We start from the raw sequence: 22799 nt of genomic DNA on the forward strand, positions 1-22799 counted from the left end.
AGTAATCAGATCAGAGTGTGGGGATGTTAGTGGTTGCACACACTCATACTAAACCAAACTCTTGTGGTGAGTTACCCTGAACGAGCCCTTCTCTGGAGAGTGTGCCTTCCACTGAGATGAAGCCACTGGGTCCTATATGGCACCAGGATATTGTTTAGGAAATTGGCTTGTCTGGTTCATTAGCGGATACTCTGGGGCCTTTGGAGATGGAACTCCTCCTCTCTCTTGGGTGAGCTCTTTGCTTGCTAGAGAGCATTTAACTCATCCTGATTCACTGCAGGATTGGGCTGGCTTTCAAACTCCTGACGGTGAATTACTGCTCTGGTAATGACGAATCCATCCGTGCACGCACAGACAGTGCCCTGGAGCATTTTGAAAGTGAAAGGAAATTGCTGTGAACCTGACAGGAAGGAAAGGAGGGGAGAGGTAAACCAGATCTCTTCTCGCATTGAACCCACCGACTCTCACTGTAACAGGATCAACAGAAGCTACCTCTCTCTAGCGTAACAGATATGGTTTCTTGTGGGGTTTTTTGTTTTTTTCTTTTTCTTTTCTTTTTTTTTTTTTTTTTTTTTTGAGACAGAGTCTCACTCTGTCACCCCGGCTGGAGTGTAGCAGTGTGATCTTGGCTCACTGAAGCCTGTCAGCTTTCCAGGCTCAATGATCCACCCAACTCAGCCTCCCAGATAGCCGGGAACACAGGCATGCACCACCATACGCAGCTAACTTTTTATTTTTTATACAGACAGGGCCTCCCTATGTTGCCCAAGTTTGTCTCAAACTCCTGGGCTCAGGGGATCTTCCTGCCTCCACCTCCCAAAGTGCTAGGATTACAGGCATGAGCCACAGCACCTGGCCCATAGTAGATATGGGATAGCATGTTGAACATGGCATGCTTTGCTTAGCCAAGCAGCAGACAGACAGAGAAAGTTCACTGCTGTTTCCTGGGGGACAGCCTGGCTCCAAACCCTTCACATACAGTCACTGGAACAAGCAACCTGGCACATAATAAGCAGGTAAAGAAGAATTATAAGAGCCATGTCTGTTAGCACACCTCATGCCCTAAAACAGGGTCTTTGGGGGATGTGATGGGGCGGCGGCGTAGCCTAATCAGAAAAGGGAGACCACCCCTCCATCCCCCTTCCTGGAAAGTATGTGTTTGACTAAAGTTACAAAACCTGCCTAATGTATACCAGATTCATCAGAAGCTAATAGTGTGTGCCTCCCATACTCTGGTGAGAAATAACAAACCCTTGCTGATCAGGTTAAAAATCAAAACAAGAGTGTCCACGTTCCTTCTACTGTTTTCTGACCTCTTAGGTGGCATCTGTTACAACCACTTCATCCAAATATTGTTTCTAGTGAGACATCTTAGGAGGATGGCAGTGTCACGTGCTCCATTTGCCCCCTTCTTTAATAACCACAAAGTGATTTGATGGCAGTAAAGGGTTTTTTTAGAAAGCCTGCAGAGGACTGGATTTGAACTTGAAAGAAGTCATGGAATTCTTTTGGTCAGCAAGAACAACCTCTAAAAGCCTGAAAATGTTTTAAAAATGCACAGGCTGCCCAGAGCGTGGTAGTTGGGTGTGGCGTGAAGCCAGTGGGGCTTCCAGCCCAGCATATGGAGTTCCTTGTCACCGTATTCCCGCTTGGATAGCTTTTGGTTCCTCTCAGTCCCCAAGGGCTCAGTAAGCATGATGGTGATCAGAGCCTGCCTGCCAGTGAAGGAGATGCTTCCTTTTTCCCTCACCTTTTGCTAGCAGTTCATGAATGCCTGTCCTCCGCTGAGAGCTGCACAAGTCACTTCGTGTTGTGGACACGCACCTTCTTGTACCTGTTTCCCTGGAAGAGACCAGCTGTGCTGACAGCAGTTGTCTCTGGGGATCACCTACCCTTCTCATCCTTCATCTTGTTTAGGGTAGGGCAGAAGCGCTCTGGATTCCTTTCTGGAATTCCCTCTGAACAGCTGTGGTTTGCCCTCTCTATCTTTCCTTCTCATTTCACATGTATTTTCCAGGGTGATTGCAGTTGCTTGCCCGGTGTTACGTAGGACTGATTAATGGCTGCTACCCAAAGTTCACCTTGGTAAAACTGAGCTGGTTAATTAGTAGACAGCCTCCTATCTCCCTCATGTTTTCCCTCCGGTATTATAAACTAGGGGAGGAGGCTCATGTTTCCTTCAGCTGCCAATCCCCAGACTTCACAAGTCTGGCAGCAGAATGGATGTTGGGTGCTGGTCTAGGTTTTTGCAGTAGCACCTTTAAGTCAACAGAAAACCAATCTGAAAGTTGGTTCCTCTGGATTAGTGAGTGTGTTGCGTTTTCTGATAGTTTCATTTCTCGGTAGCTGGCTGTTTGCCCTTCTTAATGATCCTGTTTGCCTTAGGTGAAATATATTTTGTAATATTTCCTTTGCTGTTAACCCATTTACCTAGGCCGCTTAGAGTTTCTTCACTGGTGTCTTCCCTGTAAGCAGTTGTTGAAGGACTGAGTCACCCGTGCGGTAGCCTGTGGTTGGATGTAGGCTGAGGTTATTCAGTGACTAATTTCCAAGGGGAGGGGAAATTGACTTATCACAGGGAGGGTTACTTTTTGTCCATGCCCCTGTCAGCGTCTCTCCAAAATCTGAGTAACACTAAATGGTCTTTGTTGGTTGTGAACACTCGAGCTGAGAAACATTTTAGGATCTCAATGTCTTTTGTGATGATTTTGTCTCTGGAGAGGAAGTTGTCTAAAATATTCACGTGTGGAACCAAGGATTTAGATGAAGCCAGCAAACAAAGGAATCACGTAATCGGGATCTGAGCGAATGTGCTTACTCACGGCGTTATACAGGTGATTTTCTTAAGAAAAAGTAAGTGGCTTTAATTCTTTGAGGATGAAAGAGTCTCATAAAATTCCTTTTCGGCTTTCTCTGCTTACTTCATTGTGTGGTCAGATTGAGTGGTATGTTTACAAATTCTAGACTTGGAAGGGTGGGGTTTCAAATACAATAAACTGTACATAATATTCCTTTTCCGCAAGCAATATATATATATATATATATATGCTCCACAGAGAGACATAATTACATGAGGCAGTTTCCCAAGATGATTTTAAACAAATATTTTTTGTAGGAGAGTTTTTTTTTTCTGGAAACAATTTTAAGATTTTTTTTTCTTATCTTACCTTCAAGAAACTTCTGAGTCAGTGATATTCGATTTGACTTACAGTACTTTTGGGAAATAAAATATAGCTCTATGTAAGGATTTCTAATTCAGGCTTCAGATCTTAATTTGAAATGGCCCCAGACATTTTCTGATGTTTCAGAAGTACGGGGTGCACAGCATTTTGATCCGTGTGCAGTGTGTGTGCAGGGACACCAGCCTCTCAGCCTGGGCTATCATGATGAGGCTCTTGAAGAAACCACCCTGTTTCTAAGACTGGAAGGACTCAAATAACCCAGAGACAATAGAGATTTGGGCAGTAATAGAAAGAAGAAAAGACAATGCCTAACCAAGCAGATAAATGAAGTAGAACAGTCTTGTCCTTACATTGCCATTATATCCAGTGCAGTGAATGAACATACTCTGTGTCTGGGCTTAGGTGCAGGCAAATAGGTATCTGAGTTGTATTCAGATAAGGTGTTAGAAGAACCTTTATTTTTGCGTGTTGCTCATCTCTTTCTTGCTGTAAAATGAAATTGTTTAAAGCTTAGATTACGACATTAGTGTTGAAATTCTCTGGGGAAAAAAGCATCAATGATACAACATAGCTAGTTATTTTAGGAGAAAAGGGATTATAAGATTAGTAGAATGAGAGAGGTTGGTGGTAGAATAAGGGACTGGGATATATCAATGTGAATGGCAACTTGTGTGTGTGTGTGTGAGTGTGGGTGTGTGTGTGTTGCTTATTTATTTTCTTTGTAAGTTTAGTATAATTTTCTACTACAAGGTCTGACTTTGAGTACCCGTGCAGGAGAAACCCAGTAAGTGTTTAATGCCATATCTTTTCTCATTAGCCAAATAACAGTTAAAAACCAAAACAAAATAAATCTGTGTGGGTGACAGATTCTAGGAAGATCTCTCCTTGGAAAGAATGCCCTCATCAAAGGCTGGGTGCATTGTGCAATCTTAACCATCACGCTGCTTCAGACTATCTGATTCTGGAGTCTCTAAGTTCTACTTTTTATTGCAAGCGTGACCTTGGGAGATCACGCTGAAGACTTGATAACACCCTTCTGGTGATGTCGTCTTACTACCTCCTACCACATCCTAAGAGCGAGTTGCCTTTGGTTGCTCCCTGTCTTCTATTGTAGAATTCCCGAGTTGTCTGATCTTAAGCATTCCTTCTATTCGTAGTTTTAAAACAAATTTGCCCACTGTATATTGGGATCGTTGTGTCATTTTTCTTCTTGGGCTCTATTTAGAGCCAATGATGAAATACGTGATCCTGGTTCTTTTTAAAACTCAGTCTTGGAAAGTCAGTCATAGCTTGGCAAACCAACATAAGAATTCTGCCAAGGCCTCCGATGTCTAAGTCACCTGTACTGGTAGAGACGTTCAACCTCAGATTACCAATTCTGTCATAACCACATGCTTGTATGCAGCGCCACTGTGGATACCTCAGGTTGACTCTTTTGGATGATGGCAAGATTATTTTGAAGTGGACAGGGCAGAGAAGATACACAGGATTAGCTCCAGATCCAGGATGCTGAGTTTATGGCAAGCATCCATCCTCACTGGCTGAGGTCCCACTCTGGTTGGTTGGTGTCCATGCCATACTGGATTTAGCTGTCAAATAGTACGACCATCACTGGCATTTCCCACATGAATGCCCAACACAATCGATCAGAATTATTTTAAGTTAATTGTTATATTTCTTTCTAATCTCATCTACACATACCACTAGAAAATCTAATGAGATTTTTTTCTAATTAGATTTCTAAATGTTTCATTTTAAAGGTTATCTGTCTCCTAACCATTATTTTTACATGTCACCAAGCATGTTTAAAAATACCTATGTAAATAATGTAAATACCTTTGCTGTTTTCAAAGAAATGTGCTCAACTTTATGAATTTAAATAAATTGTACATTTTCTTTTTACTTATATTCTTTATTTTTCTGTCCAGTTCTATACTCACTAGAATATTTTATTCTGTTTTGTTTTGTTTTATTTGAGACAAAGAGTCTTGCTGTGTCACCTGGCTTGGAGTACAATGGTGCAATCTTGGCTCACTGCAAGCTCCGCCTCCCAGGCTCAAGTGATTCTTGTGCCTCAGCCTCCTGGGTAGCTGGGACTAACAGGTGCATGCACCACACCTAGCTAATTTTTGTATGTTTTGTAGAGATGGGGTTTTGCCAAGTTGCCCAGGCTGGCCTCAAACTCCTGGCCTCAAATGATCTGCCCACCTGAGCCTCCGAAAGTGTTAGGATTATAGGCGTGGGCCACTGTCCCCAGCCCCTAGAATCTTAATGTCCCTTTTTACACTCTTGCCAAAAAGAGGAAAGTTTCTGCTGGTTAATTGAGGTCACAGACCCCCAGATCAAGATGTATTCTGAAGGTGGCTAAGGAAGGAAAAAAGAACAGGGAGTAGTGACTGACCTAGTTAGGACTACTGTTCATACCAAGAGGATTCTAGATACTAGATTGATTGACCGATTGAGATGGAATCACTTTGTCACCCAGGCTGGAGTGTAGCAGTATGATCTCGGCTCACTGCAATCTCCACCTTCCGAGTTCAAGCAATTCTCCTGCCTCAGCCTCCTGGGTAGCTGGGATTACAGGCACACATCACCACACCCAGCTAATTTTTGTATTTTTAGTAGAGATGGGGTTTTGCCATGTTTGCCAGGCTGGTTTAGAACTCCTGACCTCAAGTGATCTGCCTGCGTTGGCCTCCCAAAGTGCTGGGACTACAGGCCTGAGCCACTGTGCCCAGACTGTTCTAGATATTTTAAATATTTTTCTGGAGTTAATAACAGTAATACCAGCAGTACCTACCATTTGCTGTATGTGATTTGCCATGGACACTGTGCAATGCTTTATACACAATGGCATATTTGAGTCAATGTGATGAATTTATCTTGATGTTTGTTTTGGTTGATTATTGCACTGTGTGATCTGATTATGTGGGGAATTTGCTCAGATATCGGCTGCTCTCTGAGCCAGTCCCTCCTGTATTTTATGACCTGTGAAGCCCTGTGCTGCTTCCTGCTGAGCCATACTTTTTTATTGAGCCCTGCATTGTGAAGGCAGAGTGGAAGAGGTATTTATAGAGGATCCTTGTTGCTCTTCTGGAAAACCTGTGTCACGTGGTTGCCCCTGCCTCCCTGGAATGAGCATCAATCAGGTGCATTATCACAGAGTGACCTTGGGGCTGGCCCTTCTGGTCTAAGGCACTGAGTACCTGAGTCATGAGGGTGTCCAATGAGCAGAGAGGACATCATGGGCCGGAGTGTCAGGGCCAGGGCCATGCAGAGCAGAGGTACCTGGAGCCTGACCTCGAATCTAGGTATGGATCCACAACAACTAGGACATAGGGAGAGAGACCCTAGGGTGAGGACAGCATCAGGATATCACAAGTTAGGTTTAGAGAAGGGAGAACAGATTAGCCTGTCATGGTGGGAGCTCTGTTTGTGTGTCTTGGAAGGGGAGTGAGGAAGAAGTGGAGATAAAATCAGAATTATGAGGGAGAAGCCTGCACACTCCAGGGGCCCCAGAAATCATCAGCCCCTATAGGAGCCAAGAGGCCAATTCAGCTGTGTCCAGGTCATGTATTCAAAAAGGGTTCCACTTGGTTGCTACATATTTGCACTTCTCATTGGTTGCTTTAATTATGAAATCCACCTGTCTATGTAAAACTCACAGGGCAGGGATTCTACACTGCTGAATCAGTCCAGGAAAAAGACAAGGAAGCCGGGAGTCCTACTGGTTGTTCCCATATTCTCATTTATGATATCTAGGTATAAGAAAGAAGGTGCCCTCTTCATGGTGCTTGGAATTTTCCATGGACCTTGGGACCTTGTTTAGGAGTATATCCTAGAATAATGCCAGGCACTCAGCAAGTGCTTGGTAAATGCTGTTTACTATATGCAGTGAAGTTTTATGATAAAGAAGCAATGAGTTTGTATCCTGTGCATTAGGCTCTGTTGCATTTTCAACCTTATCCTGGTGCCTCTACTATCCCTACTCTCTTCTGCATCACCCACATCGTCGCGTCTCTTGGCTGCTCATCTTGGTTCTTGCCATTCGAGCCCCACCTCCTTCCTCAGGTCCCTATGTCACCCACCCTCCAACCATTTATACCCTTCTTGTTTGTCACATCTCCTGGAAAACAGATAGGGATTGTGGGTTCCTGTGACCTCACCAATAGAACTTGATTGGGTGGGCCTGTCTGTCCTTCCCTCAGTTACTTGAAGAATCTCAGTGAGCGTTTTCCTGTTGCACCTTGACCAAAGCAAAAATGTATCAGATAAGCATATCTTGAATTAGCTTGTATTTTTTATTCTGCTCCCTTGCTAAACACAGTATGGTAGTTGCAAATTACCATTGACTGTTGAACAAGTTGGGAGTTAGGGATGCTAACCCCCAACCCCCCCGCCCACACACACACACACACACATAGGAAAAAAAAAAAATCTGTGTAGGGATCAGCGCAGTGCCTCACATCTGTAATCCCAGCATGGTGGGAGGCCAAGACCTGCAGATTACCTGAGCTCAGGAGTTCGAGACTAGCCTGGCCAACATGATGAAACCCCATCTCTACCAAAAGTACAAAAATTAGCTGGACATGGTGGGACATGTCTTTAATCCCAGCTCCTCAGGAGGCTGAAGTAGGAGAATCGCTTGAACCCGGGAGGCGGAGATTGCAGTGAGCCAAAATCAAGCCTCTGCACTCCAGCCTGGGAAACACAGCAAGACTCCATCTCAAAAATAGTAATAATAATAATAATAATAATAATAATAATAATCTGTGCAGAACTTTTACCTCCCCACAAACTTAACTACTCACAGCTACTGTTGACCACAACACTTACAGATGATATGAACAGTCAATGAACACACAGTTTGTATGTTATATGTAACATATACTGTAGTCATACAATAAGTTAGCTTGAAAATACCAAATGTTCTTAAGTAAACCAGAAGGAAGAAAAATTCTGTTCCCTATCTATTAAGGAGAAGTGGATCATAAGGGTCTTCAACCTTGTCCACTTTGTGTTGGATAGGTAGGGAGGGAGAAGAGAAGAGGTTGGCCTTGCTGTCTCAGGAGCGGCAGAGGAGGAAGGACATCTATGTATAAGTCAACCTGCACAGTTTACAGCCGTGTTCTTCAAGCCTCCACTGTCACCGCACTCCTTACTACTTAATTATTTCCTTCCAGCCTCTCCATGCTGGTTTCTCATAGGCTCAAAGGAGGAGTTGATGAATGAACGAAACTTCCCTTCCAGTTTTTCCTGCATGGATCTCCTTTCCCCTGCTCATCTCCCTAGACTGCATCCACTTGGAAAGATGAGAAACATGGTTACTACTTTTCAGGGCTAACGGTGGAAACATGCTCAGCACAAGTTTTAGAAAACACAGTGTTAGCCCTATTGAAACACTAGACCTGCATTTATTAAGCAGCATCTCTAAGAAGCTGTGAATTAAACTTTAAATCACCACACTAAATTTTCCTGAAACCCCACAAAATTGCACTCCTCATCAGGTGTATTTATTTTTTGTGCTTGCTGTAACATGGTACCATATACTTAGTGGCTTAAAACACCATAGATGTATCATCTTACCTTTATGGAGATCAGAAGTCCCAAGTGGATTTTGCACATCAGTATCAATGTGTCAGCAGGGTCACTGTCCCTCTGGAGGCTCCAGAGAAGAATCCATTGCCTCACCTTTTCCAGCTTCTAGCAGCTGCCTGCACTCCTTGGCTCATGGTCCCTCCTCATAGCACCTTCTAAACTCTTCTAACTCTACTTCCATCATTACAGTTCTCCCCTGGAGCTTATTCCCCTGCCTCCCTCCTCCACATATAAGGACCCTTGTGATTGCCATGAGTCCACCAGGATAAAGATCTCCCATCTCACCATCCTTAACTTTACTTCGTCTGCAAAGTCTCTTTTGCCATGTAAGGAAACATATTCACAGGTTCCAGAATGAGGGTGTAGACATTTTGCAGGGAAGTCACACGGTTACACGCTGAGACTTCTCTTAAAACCTGAGTATCAAAGTAAACTTACTAATCCCTTGTTTTCTTTTCAGATGCAGAGAGAATTTGTTTATGCAAGAGGAGATGGCCCTGGGGCCTCTCGTCCTGGATCTACTGCTCATCCACCCCATGCAATTCCAAATTCCCCACCGTCTACTCCAGTGCCCCATTCCATGCCCCCCTCCCCATCCAGAATTCCTTATGGGGGCACCCGCTCCATAGTTGTTCCTGGTAATGCCACCATCCCCAGGGACAGACTCTCCAGCCTGCCAGTCTCCAGACCCATCTCTCCAAGCCCAAGCGCCATTTTAGAAAGAAGGGATGTCAAGCCGGATGAAGACATGAGTGGCAAAAACATTGCAATGTACAGAAATGAGGGTTTCTATGCTGATCCCTACCTTTATCATGAGGGACGGATGAGCATAGCCTCGTCCCATGGTGGACACCCGCTTGATGTCCCTGACCACATCATTGCATATCACCGCACCGCCATCCGGTCAGCGAGTGCTTATTGTAACCCCTCAATGCAAGCGGAAATGCATATGGAGCAATCACTGTACAGACAGAAATCAAGGAAATATCCGGATAGCCATTTGCCTACACTGGGCTCCAAAACACCCCCTGCTTCTCCTCACAGAGTCAGCGACCTGAGGATGATCGACATGCACGCTCACTATAACGCCCACGGGCCCCCTCACACCATGCAGCCAGACCGGGTCTCCCCGAGCCGCCAGGCCTTTAAAAAGGAACCAGGCACCTTGGTGTATATAGAAAAGCCACGGAGTGCTCCAGGATTATCCAGCCTTGTGGACCTCGGCCCTCCTCTAGTAGAGAAGCAAGTTTTTGCTTACAGCACGGCAACAATACCCAAAGACAGAGAGACCAGGTAAGGTGCAATGAAGGTGATTGAGGGTGGTACCTGGGCCCGTGTGTCACTGTGGGCTGCTCTACAGGGGTCAATCCAACAGAATAAATGTCTGAGCACCCATCTCTGCAGCATGCCCTGTGACTGCTGCAGGAGTCACAGAGTGGTGGCAAAGTCACCGTCGTCTGCAGAGTTTCTAAATTGGCAAGGGGTTACCAGCCATTAAGCCATGTTCAAGAAGACAGGTGCACCAACAATAGTACTCAGTCCCTGCGCCTCTAGAGCATAGATCTAACAGCATTGTCATTTGTATAAATCTGAATAATTTGGAAGAAAATTGTCATTAGCAGAAGCCAGATGAAAAGACCAAGAGGTCATAATAATTGATCTGCTACAGCTAAAAATAAGCAGTGAGTGGTTTCAGTTTTCACTGTTGGAAATGGCAGGTTGTGTTTTTCCCTGTGGAATACAATTTTGTTTTCTCATCTGGTTGTGGAAAGTGGAAAGAATGTGTCTGTTTTCTAGGATGATAACATTTGAATTTGCATGAAAATAGAATGGCTTAGATTTGATATTCATCTAGGAGTAGTGCTGAAATCAGCAAAATTTTTCTAGTGAAAGACTCTGGGGATTTGAATTTCTTTTTAAATAGATATGTTTTATAATTTACCAATTCAGAAGCTTCCTACTCTATCTTGAAAACCAAAGTTCATATAGTAATAGAAAAGCTAATTTTAATAAAGAGAATTTCTCTAGCCTGAATTGGTTGAAAGAAATCAACATAATAATCATAAAAATCTAGCCAAAGAAGTTGAGTCCAAAAGAGATTAAGCATGCTGCTACCTATTATTATATATGAATCAAGGGGTATGAAAAATAAGATATCCAGATACTCAGTTATTCAATACCTTATTAGAACCACTGCTTCTCACTAAAAAAAAGGTTAATATTATTTACTGTTACATACCATGTAAAAAGAAGGCCAAAATTGTGAATGGAATGTGACCTGTCCACCTTATTGTTTTCAACACAAGTCAGAAGGCCCTGAAGTCCTCTTTAGCCCAGTTTTATTATGAAAGGGCTATCCCTTCTTATTTTTTCGGTTACAGGGAATATCATAGCAGAAAGATTTCAGGAGATGGAAAGAGAATGAACATGAAAGTTTTGGGATCATTAATGAAACGACAAGTTCTAACTCTCTTGTATAGCTACAATAACAACAGCAATGACTGGTCTGATGATGCAAGACTAAGAAAAAATAGGGATTGGAAAATTGTATTCATTCTCTCCTTCCGGAGTCCTCATGAAGTGAAATTCTAAGCATCAAAGAAAGGGACTCTTCCCATCACCACAGACAGCTAAGTTGTATAGGATAAACACTCATAGTGGTTCATTGGAACAGACCAATGTGACAACTGGAGAGGAATCTACCAAGATGTGTCATAAGGCTTGGAAGCCTGTGCTGTGTACTTCACAGAAAGGATAAAAGGATAACACACCTGTCCCCTGTGGTGGGCTGTGAGGTGCTGGTTGGGAAATGGTGTGCCACTGAGGGGATAGGACTTAGGGGAATAAGAATTTAGTTCAGGAAACAATAAAAATGACCCATCTCCTGCATCTAATGTTGAGAGCCAGAATCCATCCTCCCCATCATCCCCCTGCCTCCCACACTGACCAGTCTTAGACAGAAGAGGATCAGGAGCTTGATTTTGCCATGCTCATATTGAACTGTTTCCACCCTAATTCTTGGATGATAAAAACCTGAATTTGCATGAAAACAGAATAGTTTAGATGTAATATTCTTTGGGGAGTAGTGCTGAAATTAGCAAAATTTTTGGCCAACGATGGTGTCCACCTTCTTCCCAGAACCTAGCTCAGTGTCACCCATGTAATTACCACATATACACAACTTAATGTATATCCTTGAGCCTCACTTATCAAGAGATTTAGTTATGGAGAGAATAAAACAAAGAAACCGTCTGCTGACCTGTGGCATCTTCTCTGTATGGGCTCAAAGTCCTGAAGGATTTTAGCTTTTGGTACTATAGCTATTCTTTTAGGGCCTCCACTCCTTTTTTTAAAAAAGATCTGCCAACGTCAGAGGCTTCCATTTTATAAAATTTTGGAAAATTATTTGGATTTCAGTTTTACATATTAGAAAACCTTTTTAGAAAATATAAATTATTGTATCTCCAGATTAATAAATATAAGAAAAACTAACTAAATAGATGAATGTTCACCTAAAATACACTGTCATTATCACCACTGTATTCTGACATATGATTATAATTATGAATATAATTTTACATGTTCACATTTTTCTTTCCCCATAATGTGCAATAGCAGAGGAAGAATTTTATCTCATACATCTTGCCAAGGTGACTCCTCACCTATTAATCAGCTTATCTCCAGAGGGTGGAATTGGAGTGCTTGGGTGTATGTGGGCTGGTTAGATTCTCTTTTCCTAGAGACCTGCACATAGACACATAGACACACAAAGACACACACATACCACATGGACACACAAAGAGACACAGAGACACACATGCCACACACGAGACAGACACACCTACACATACCCCCATGCAGACACGTACACACACTCACTCTCTCTACATTTAGAATCAGTATTGTGGAAAGACATAAACACTCCCCACTAACTCCACCCAGGTGCATGTCAAAGGTAAAGAATAATTCTCCAGTCAAAAGAACTTGAGTCTGGAACTTTTGCCCTTAGCACTCCCATATGCTTCCCCCATTGTTTCTTACATGGGACAAAGTGACAAGGGTAGAGTTCATGCCATACTTCCTACTCCAAGGACAGCTCAGAATCTGGCCCTGAACTCTTTTAGATATCTTGGTAATTAGGCTGATGTGTAGTATTCCTGGGGAATGTGTATGAAGGAGGTGAATGGCATCTATCATTCATTGAGAGCCTTTTATGAGCCAAGCACCATGTGAAGTGATTTCTATATATTATAAGATGTAATCATTATGACAACCTAGTGAGGCCTGTACTATCATCATCTCTATTTTACAGATGGAGAAACTGAGGCTCAGAGAGGTTAAGTAACTTGCCTAAGGCCACAAAGCCAGTAAGTGGCATAAAATGTCCAGGTCTATTAATGAATCCTAAATATTCCGTACTGTTCACCACTGTGCACTATTCTGCCTTGCAAATAAGAATTATGAGCCACACTTTCATACAGCAGAGCAGTTAATTCAGGAGTGAATTCTGAACATTTTAACCAGAATTCTTCAAAAATTGTTTCAGGACTAGATGCTAAGTAACTGCTCCTAAAGGATGTTTACAATCATAAACACAGTAAAATTTGCATAATTATGCTGCTAAATATATACATGCCATTTTCAATATCACTGCCCTAGCTAGTGTATTAGCACAATTATGCAAAAATAGGGAAGAAAGAGGACAACATTCTTGATGGACTTTCCTTTCTAATGCATCTGAGTACTATGTCAAAGAAAAATGTTAAAATCAGGAACATCAGAAACAATTACAGAAGCACAAAACTGTAGTCCATTGTCTCATCAATACCATGATGTTGTTTAGAAATACTTAATCTGTGTAAGTATTGTTAAAGAGTTTTCAAGTTACGCTTTAAAGGTTAACTTCATGAGCACAGGGCCCTATAAAGAACCAATCCAATTTCTGTTGCAATTTCATAACATTAAAAAGCAAATAAATCTGAGAGTGTTTTTTATATGAGACTCTCAAATGACATTTTACATCGAAGATGTGAAGCTGCAGAAACACAGGAGGGAAGCTGAGAAATCAGTGGCTGTGCTTTCTGTTGGCACCGCTGGGTTCCTCTGCTGTTCTGAAGAGCACTTCAATGTAATAGCCCAAATAACTGCGGGACGTCAGAAATCAGAGGGAAAAATTCTTCCTTCCACATTCATACTTAGAAGACATCCAATGGTAGCTATTTTGAAGGAATATGATTTGGTAACAGCTCTATTGACTTGAAAATAGCTTGCTCAAGACTAAGTAATTGAGTCTTGAGTCATATATAGTCGCGTACCTTGTGCTAATGAATTTGGCATCTCTTCCTTTTTAAAGATGCTTCAATGAGCATCTAGTAATAATAAATTGCATCGAGACTATCTGGAGAACACGATGTCTGTGGTATAACATTCACATGATGGTAGAGGTCTCCACCCAGGAATACCAGGGACTTTGGGGTACAGTGACAGATGCTGTGACTTTCAGAACAGCCATACTAGTGTCTGAGCTTCTAGAAAAGAAAAGAATCTTGAGTAATAAAGTGGCTTTACCCAAGTGACTTCCATTCAGCTAGGACTGCAAGGAGAGAATAGTCCTAGTGACTAGGAGAGACTGCCCAAGGAGGCCATGTGTGACAAAGGGCTTAGCGTCTGAGGCTCTGTCTTCTCTAGGTTGTAAAATCACTTCATTAAACAGCATCATTATTTCTATTCATGGCACAAAAAACAGCCCTTAAGAATTGGAAAATTCTGGGACATTTATGCTTTGCTATTTTCTATTTGAAGTTTGGATCGTATATTGTATTGTAAAAGATCTTTAGTGAAATAACACTCAAAATTCAAGAGTGCTCATTGCAAAGTGACTTCAAAATGTATAGCAGATTCCTCCAAATTGACTTTTCAGGGCACAGTAAACTTGAAATTAGATTGTATTTTTACACTATTCTATAGATAGGGCAGCTAAATGCAACAAATTAGTATAGAGTTACACTAGGTAGAAAAATTTTGCCCCAGCTGGGCACCTATATATAGAGAAAAAACAAGCAACTTGAGTTTTGTTGTGATGTTTGAGGCTTGGTAGACTTAGAGGGCAGAACCTTCTGTATACTGGAGGAGGCCCGTATGGCAACTGGAAGCTTGTGTCTGCTTTTAATCATTTCCCATCACATTCTCATTTTATTAGGATTCAGTGTTACCGTGTTGGTAACATTTAGGGAGGAGACGAATCCTTGGTTAAACAGTTCATCGAATGAATGTCTAAATTCGGATTTATGTCATTGAAAAATGTTCACTGTGACTGAAAGACTTTGAAGATTTTCTAAATCACATTTTATCCTCCTAGAGGACAGTCAGTTTGAATGATGGGAAAAGAAGGATTAATTGTTTTTCTTTCTTGCTGGTGTGTAGTAAAAAGTGAGCCACATCAGAGATATCCTAAGTAGTTAGACTTAGTATCTCGGTAAAGCAGGGTTTCTTAACCTCTGCACTGTTGACATTTTGGGCCTGATAAGTTGCTGTAGGGAATGTTCTGTGCATTGTAGGATGTTGTCTTAGTCCATTCTGTGTTGTTAGAAAAAATACCTCAGACTGGTTACTTTGTAAAGAGAAGAGGCTTATTTAGCTCATGGTTCTAGAGGCTGAGAAGTTCTAGGGCATGGTCTAGCTTCTGGCAAGGGCTTTCGTGCTGCATCACAGCATGGCAGAGAAGGTCAAGGGAGAAGTGGACCCATGCGAAGAGGGAGAAACCTGAGGGTGGTCTGGTTTCATAACAACCCATTCTCGGAAGAACGAATTCATTACTGTGAGAATAAATCCAGTCTTTCAAGAGCGATAGTGAGAAATCACTCACTTGAGAACAGCATGAGGCCCTTCTTGAGGGATCTGCCCCCATAACCCAAACACCTCCCACTAGGCCCCACCTCCCAACTTTGCCACATGGGGTATCACATTTCAACATGAGTTTTAGTGGGGACAAACAAACCATATTCAAACCAGAGCAGATGTTTAGCAGCATCTCTAGCCTCTACCCACTAGATGCCAGTAGCAAATACCCACCACCAGTCCTGCCCTCGCCAGAGTCATCAAAGACATTTGTAAATATTGTAATGGCCTGCCCAGGGAGGCAAAATGCCCCAGATTAGAAACGTTGCTCTAAAGGAAATTTAAACTTTTTCTTCTTTTAATAAAATAGAGAAATGAAAGAATACCCCATGTTCAAGCAATGTAAATTCTAACATTCATAAGGCAAGGATCAGGACAGTTATTACCTCCATTCTGCCTCTTCCTCTTGGTAAAGCAACTCATTATTGATAGAACTTGCTATGACTACCTTCGGGTCAGTCAATCTGCTCACCAACCAATTGTTCACAGGCAGTAACTCGTAGTGGACTTCCAAGCCAGACTACCCGGGTTCAAATCCCAGTTCTAACACTTGCTGGCAGCTGGGACCTTTGACAAACTATTGAATCTTGCACTGCCTCCATTTGCTCATCTGTGACATGGAGATGATAATAGTGTCTACCCCGTAGGATGCAATGACTTGTTACAGGTCAGTGTGTTATACCAGCCTGGGATATATCAAGTGGTCGAGAGTTTCTAGTTGAAGCAAAGCACTCTAAGTGCTACTAAACAGGAATGTAAATACACAGAGTCGGCTAGGATGAAGAACTGCCTGAAGAAGCAGGGAGAGACGTTTTTGAATATAATATCAGAAAACACATAAAGGGAGTGAGGGTGAAAAAATTAAACTAAATGTGAACACAGAGTAGAGTTAGCTGGGCTCACAGATCCAAATCAGAATGTTTAGAGTATCAAAGCTGCTTTTAAGTTCATTTCAGGAAAGGCATCAGGGTTGCGCATCCACTCAGGTTCAGGGACAGAAAGACAAGCTGGGTTCAGGGCATCCTTTTAAAACTGCCTCTGAGCTATAAGACTGGAGATAAAGGCAGCTAAACCAGGTATGCTTCAAATCATTAGGTTATCCATGTTGATGCCTAACAGTGCCTGACTGATTCAGCTCTTGTCTGAATTGCTTTTTCATGTAGCTGTAATTATGGATCAATAAATGTTTATTGAGCTGCTCTTATGTGCTTAGCTGTGCACTGGATGATTTGCTGCACATAAAGAAACTTAGATATGGTTCCCGTGCACCAGGAACATAAACCATGAAGACAGTCATAAAATATTAAAAGCTTAATATAAACATATCAGCTTTGTCACAGTTAAGTACAGGAAGCTTCTGAGTTACAGATGCCTGCTGAATACCTGTTTTTCAGAAACAAACACAACCACAGAATTTCACTCCTGATACTTCCTTAGCTTTGGTAATGCCTAGGGATGCTCTTGTCTTCCGAGAGTGACAACGTCTCCTTGTGAGTTGTGGGGGGGCAGGGAAGGGCACATGCCAAGTCACATGTCTCCCACAGAGGCTTGAGCTCCGGAGAAAGAGCTCTTCCCAGCTTCCCGAAGTCCGGCTTGGAAGTCAGGACACGTTTTCCTTGAAAACAATGAGAAACGACGATAGGACTAATAATACATTGTAGGTTAAAGAGGCCTCCATGGGCCAGCTGGAAATCCAACTACCATTTATTCCAAGTTCTAAACAATGAAAGTACAAGTAAACTTTTCAGTGATGAGCCTGCCATAATTTGGGGTCTGCTTGTACATAATTAATTCCAAAGAAGTGATACAAACTGTAATTGCTATGAATTCAGAAAAGGGAACATTTTCCCAAAGTTACGTGGGTCTGAGAGCCTTCACAGGAACACTGAGATGGTCTAGAATTTAGGGCATGTATATAATGAAATGAAAAGATGTCATTTGGGAAAGGCCAAGTAGTCTTTATCCAAAATTTGCTATTCTTTTACCATCATGGCACCTATATAAATGACATCTTGATATGATGTTTTGCCAGTCTCAGAAATGAAGTGCTGATCAATTGAATTGTTATTTCATTCACAGGAATTGAATTTCATGGTTAAGTGATATTTGCTAGTTATTCCTTAGACTGCTGAGTTCAGGCAACAGTTGTTTAATAAACATACTTGACCAACTAACAAATTTATGAAGCTAGCTCTATGCTTGCACCAGGGATAGTCTGTCAAAAATGCCAGTGGAATGGCAGCCACAAGGTCTGTGTGCTACTTTAAACGAACCAGTCTCTCAAAAGGAAAAGCCATCATCTGTCACTAATTAGATCAAATTAAAATGTGCCTCCGTATTTCCTTTGAATATTCACGAGGTGCTGTCAATCGGAAGCCTTAAGTCTGAAGCCAGAAACTAAGCCAGAAAAACCTAAATACTGTGAGATTCAGATAACTCCTTCCTTTGCCAACTAGAACTTCAAAGAGAAGAGGAATAGCTTAGGTTCAGAGTCAGCCTCCTTAAAAGATGGCAAAGTCTACTTAATGCAGAGTCGTGGGGTTTCCACCCAACCTAAAGATGGGGTCGTCACAATAGCCCAGGAGCTCATAATCCTAGGCTCTGTTGATGCACAGGCCACGCAGTGTAGCCTCTCTTGGGATTTAGTTGTCCTTCTGTCTGGCGGAAACCGTGGAGATTATACTCGTCCTTATTTGAAGTCTGGACTTCATTTTTTCATGAACGAAGTGATTCAAAAAATATAGCTAGGTCTAAGCATGAATTCTAACTTTCAAAAATCGCAGATCTTGAAAAGGCTGTGTTGAACTGAGTACAGTAAGTAGCTCATGCCTATAATTCCAGCATGTTAGGAGGCGGGGGCGGGAGGGTCACTTGAGCCCAGGCCTTCGAGACCAGCCTGGACAACCTAGTGAGATCCCATCTCTACAAAAAAATTTTTTTAATTATCCAGGTGTGGCGGTCTGCCTGTAGTCCCAGGTGCTAGGGAGGCTGAGATGGAAGGATTACTTGAGCCCAGGAGTTGGGGGCTGCAGTGAGCTATGACTGCATGACGGCACCCCAGCCTGGGTAACAGAGTGAGAGCCTGTCTCAAAAAAAAAAAGAAAAGTCTATATTGCCCATTATATTCATGCAGGGCCAACTTGTTCCTTGTCCATCGTCAAAGCTAAAAAGACCTTAGAGAACACTGTGTCCTAATACCTGGCTTTACAGAAGGGGAAACAGCAAGGAGACTTCCCGAGGGTTCAAGGACTGGAGCTAGTCCAGTTAAATGACATTTTGCTATCATGCTGCCAGAATGGCGGCTCCAGCCATTGCTCTCGACCTCACAGCCACTGGCTGGGCCAAGCCACCTCCATGTCTCACCTGATGAGCCACAGTGGTCTCCCAGGAGGTCTCCTCACTCAGTCCCTGCCCACCTTCCGACTGTTCTCAGTGGGGAGGCGAGAGTGACCCTGTTAAAAAGTGAGACCTTTCATGTCCAACCTCAGCTCAGACCTCCTCATGGCTCCTCTCACATTGTCGTTGTAAACACAAATAACTAAGAAGACAAAACAAAAAAGAAATCTACTAGACCAGATATAGCAAATGTTTTCCTTCTTTTCCCTAAGAGTCATTATTTTATTTCCTTTGTGTCTACCCTAAGATTTACAGCCCTAAAGCAGCCAGGATTAGGGGTGTTTATTTCCACAGTCACCTTGAGATCCATTCAAAAGACAGTCTCTCCACAGCTTCTGATGCCATCTCTCATTTAAAGGTAAATTAGCCGGCCGTGTTCAGGTAGCCCGTAACATTAACCAACTGCTATTCCTACCCGTTTATACCTATGCAAAAAAATGAGATGTCACGTCCAGAACGTGAATGTTCCAGATTATCCTCAGGGAAGAGAAAGAAAATGCAAAACAGGTGATTTCATAGAGCAGGGTGTAGGCTTGCCCTGGGGAGTGGCGTTTCTAGTCACCCAGCAGAGACCCAGCAGGAAGTGAAATGCCTCACCCAGATGTGAGTCACAAAGGGAGGCAGCTCAGTGCCACAGAGCCCTGGATCTGAGAGGCCTGCAGGCTAATTTTCTCTGATTCCCTAGGAAAGGCCCCGCCTGGCTACACCTCAGTGTCTTTTGTAAGGGGATGATAATCTACTCTAGAGTTCCATGCAATTTTATATTTTTATAAATTTTTTTTCTTTTTTTTTTTGTTTTGAGGTAGTCTCACTCTGTTGCCCAGGCTAGAGTGTAGTGGCATGATATCAGCTCACTGTAACCTCCATGTCCCGGGTTCAAGCAATTCTCGTGCCTTAGCCTCCCAAGTAGCTGGGATTATAGATGCCCACCACCACACTCAGCTAATTTTTTTAGGAGAGACAGGGTTTCACCATGTTGGCCAGGCTGGTTTCAAACTCCTGAACTCTAGTGATCCGCCCTCCTCAGCCTCCTAAAGTGCTGGAATTACAGGTGTGAGCCACTGTTCCCGGCCTGTTTTTATTTTTTAATGTTTTATTATTTTACAGACAGGGTCTTGCTCTGTCACCAAGGCTGGAGCGCAGTGGTGCAATCATAGCTCACTATAGCTTCGAGCTCCTAAATTTAAGCAAGCCTCCCACCTCGGCCTCCCAAAATTTGGGGATTACAAGTGTGAGCCACTGTGCCTGGCAGAAGGCTAAGTTCTGCGCAATTTGATGAAAATCACTATTAGATCACTTTGTGTACTGGTAAGTTTTCTATGAATAAATGTCTCATTGACATAAAACCATGAAGCCATGTAGTTGTGCCAGGCCTTTGGATCTGAGGGTGGTTGTGTCCTTATTCCTGACTTGGGACTGTTTCCTGGTTCCAATCAGAACAGCCTACACAGAGAGTGAATTGTGAAATAGATGAAAGGCTGCCTGGAGCCTTCCCCAGGTGCGTTTGCTGTGCTGGGCAGAGCGCTGCTGGAACCTCGGAAACCAATTGTACATGTGGAGAACACCAGGCCTGGGCGGAACTGAGCTTGGCCCTCCTAGTTGGATCTGCCAGCCTGTTTTTTTTTTTTAATTGCTTCAGTCAAGATCACAGACCCAGAATGGGAAGAACTATAGGGTTTACATAAATCCCTTCCAACCAGAAACTTATATAATTCCAGAATTCTAAGTGAGGCTGGATTTCTGTGGGTAGTGGGTGTGAGAGAATGGGAACCCCTGCTTAACAGGGGGTGGGAGCCTTCTGAGACTGTTTCCTCTAAAGAGTAAGGGTTCCTTCAGCCTTTTCCATGGCCTGCCAAGAACTCAACTCCATGTTCCCTCACTTCCTGTCATTGACCTTGTCCGGGACTTTCTGACCTTTGAAAATTTGCCTTTGCTCATTCTTCTGCCTCGTGCATTCTTCCACTAAATGTCTACCTGACTGGCTCCTCTCCAACTTCAAGGTTTTGCCAACTCAGGCAGGCCTTTCCCGGCCATGACACTTGAAGTTGCAATACTCCCCTGCAGTCTCCCATGCCCCAAATGTAGGTTCCCTGAGGGCAGACCCTGTGCTTTTACCACTATATCCCCAGCATCTTGAACTGTGCCTGACCCAAGAAATATTTGTTGAATGAACGAATTTAAAGGGATATCATGAAGGCTTACACATCCACAGTGGTTTACAGGTTATAATGTGCTTCCCTGCACATTTTTCTCATTCCCCTCATTTCAGTGTCTCTGTATGATGATAGCCTTTGGGACAGGGAAGGCAGTTGTTTGCCCAGCTTGATGGTTAAGGAAGCGGAGAGACTCAGAGATGTTAAGTGACTTCTGAGTAGAGATTTGTATCTCCCCATGGATGTCTGTTGATGAACTTGAATTCAGCATACCCAAAATAAAGTCCTGTCTTCTTTCTATCAGGTAATGATAGCTTCATTCATCCAGTCACTCAGGTCAAAAGCCTTGATGTCCTCTTGATTCCTATCTCCCCAATTCTGCATTTGGACACCAGACCCAGAGAACAGTTAGATTGTATTTGGAGGTTTCTTGGCTCCAGCCATTGCTCTCAAGTTCACAGCTACCTGCTGAGACAAGCCACCTCCGTCTCTTACCTGACTTGCTGCAATGGCCTCCCAAGAAGTCTCCCCACTCAGTCCCTGCTCATCTTCAGTCTGTTCTCAGTAGAGGGGCCAGAGGGACCCTATTAAAACATGAGACTTTTCATGTCTAACCTCAGCTCAGACCTCCCCATGGCTCCCATCACACCCATCACACTCAGAGTCCAAGCAAGAGTTCCTAAGATGATGCATGAGTGGGGAGAATGCCCTTCTGAGCTGGACTGGGACAGCTCCAGGGTATCCCTGTTGTCCTTATACAATACTTGCAATGACCGGTGGCTCCCCTGTCCATTTTCTGAGGTGTCCTCGTGTGGAGGATAAATGATGCTATTCCCTGCCCCTGAAGCCCTGGCCAGGTCAACCCTCTGCCACTCTGACATAATGAGGACTTGTTCTCCCCAGCCTATTGCTCTGTCTCCATCATCCAGGGCACCTTATTGATAGCACTGAGCACAGAGGAACCGCACAGAATCCTGGCTGGGCTGTAGCCACTGTGCCCACCCAAGCCAAATCATCAGAAGCCTGGAATCAGGAAGAAAGGCATCGGCATCACTGACCCTCAGCGCCCATCGTGGTGCTCACACACAAAGTGATGGTGGAAGTGAACTGAAATTGCCATGATAATCAATTGTCTCCTGAGGCCTTGAAGAAAATAAACAACATCCCTAGGAGCATGTGAAGAACTATTTATTAGAGAGAATTTCATCTCCACAGCATTCCCTTTTCACATCTCATTGTCAATTTTCATTCTCTCCACACTTCAGTGAATTTATGAAGAAAGATTAGAAATAGCTTTTTCCTCCAGATCCTTGTAAATGGAGGAATTTTTGCCTGTACTTTTACAGGTATTCTTAAATTGTCTATCTTCATGCATCATAAGTTAAATACAGAACATTTAGATTAGCCCCTCTTGTTGGGTTACAGTCTCTTTCCTGACTTGGGAAAAGTGCCTAATAAGAAAATCTCCCCCAACTCTGTCTTCTTGAAGATTACCAGAAGGAGAGGACATAGGAAGAAATCAAAGGAGCACAGGGGGCCTTTTCTTCTCCTTTATTGCCCTTGTCTGTCATTC

The 22799-nt window shown here is 43.1% G+C and overlaps 1 protein-coding gene across 1 annotated transcript in view; it reads left to right on the plus strand.

Moving 5' to 3' along the window:
- Positions 1-22799, plus strand: part of KIAA1217 (KIAA1217 ortholog) — an 820488-nt gene that overhangs the window by 735037 nt on the left and 62652 nt on the right. The window contains 1 exon segment of the mRNA XM_009000044.5: positions 9241-10073. Within this exon segment, the coding sequence (XP_008998292.5) occupies positions 9241-10073 (833 nt within the window).

The sequence above is a fragment of the Callithrix jacchus genome, chromosome 7 (genome assembly GCF_049354715.1).
Source record: "Callithrix jacchus isolate 240 chromosome 7, calJac240_pri, whole genome shotgun sequence".
Classification (NCBI taxonomy): domain Eukaryota; kingdom Metazoa; phylum Chordata; class Mammalia; order Primates; family Cebidae; genus Callithrix; species Callithrix jacchus.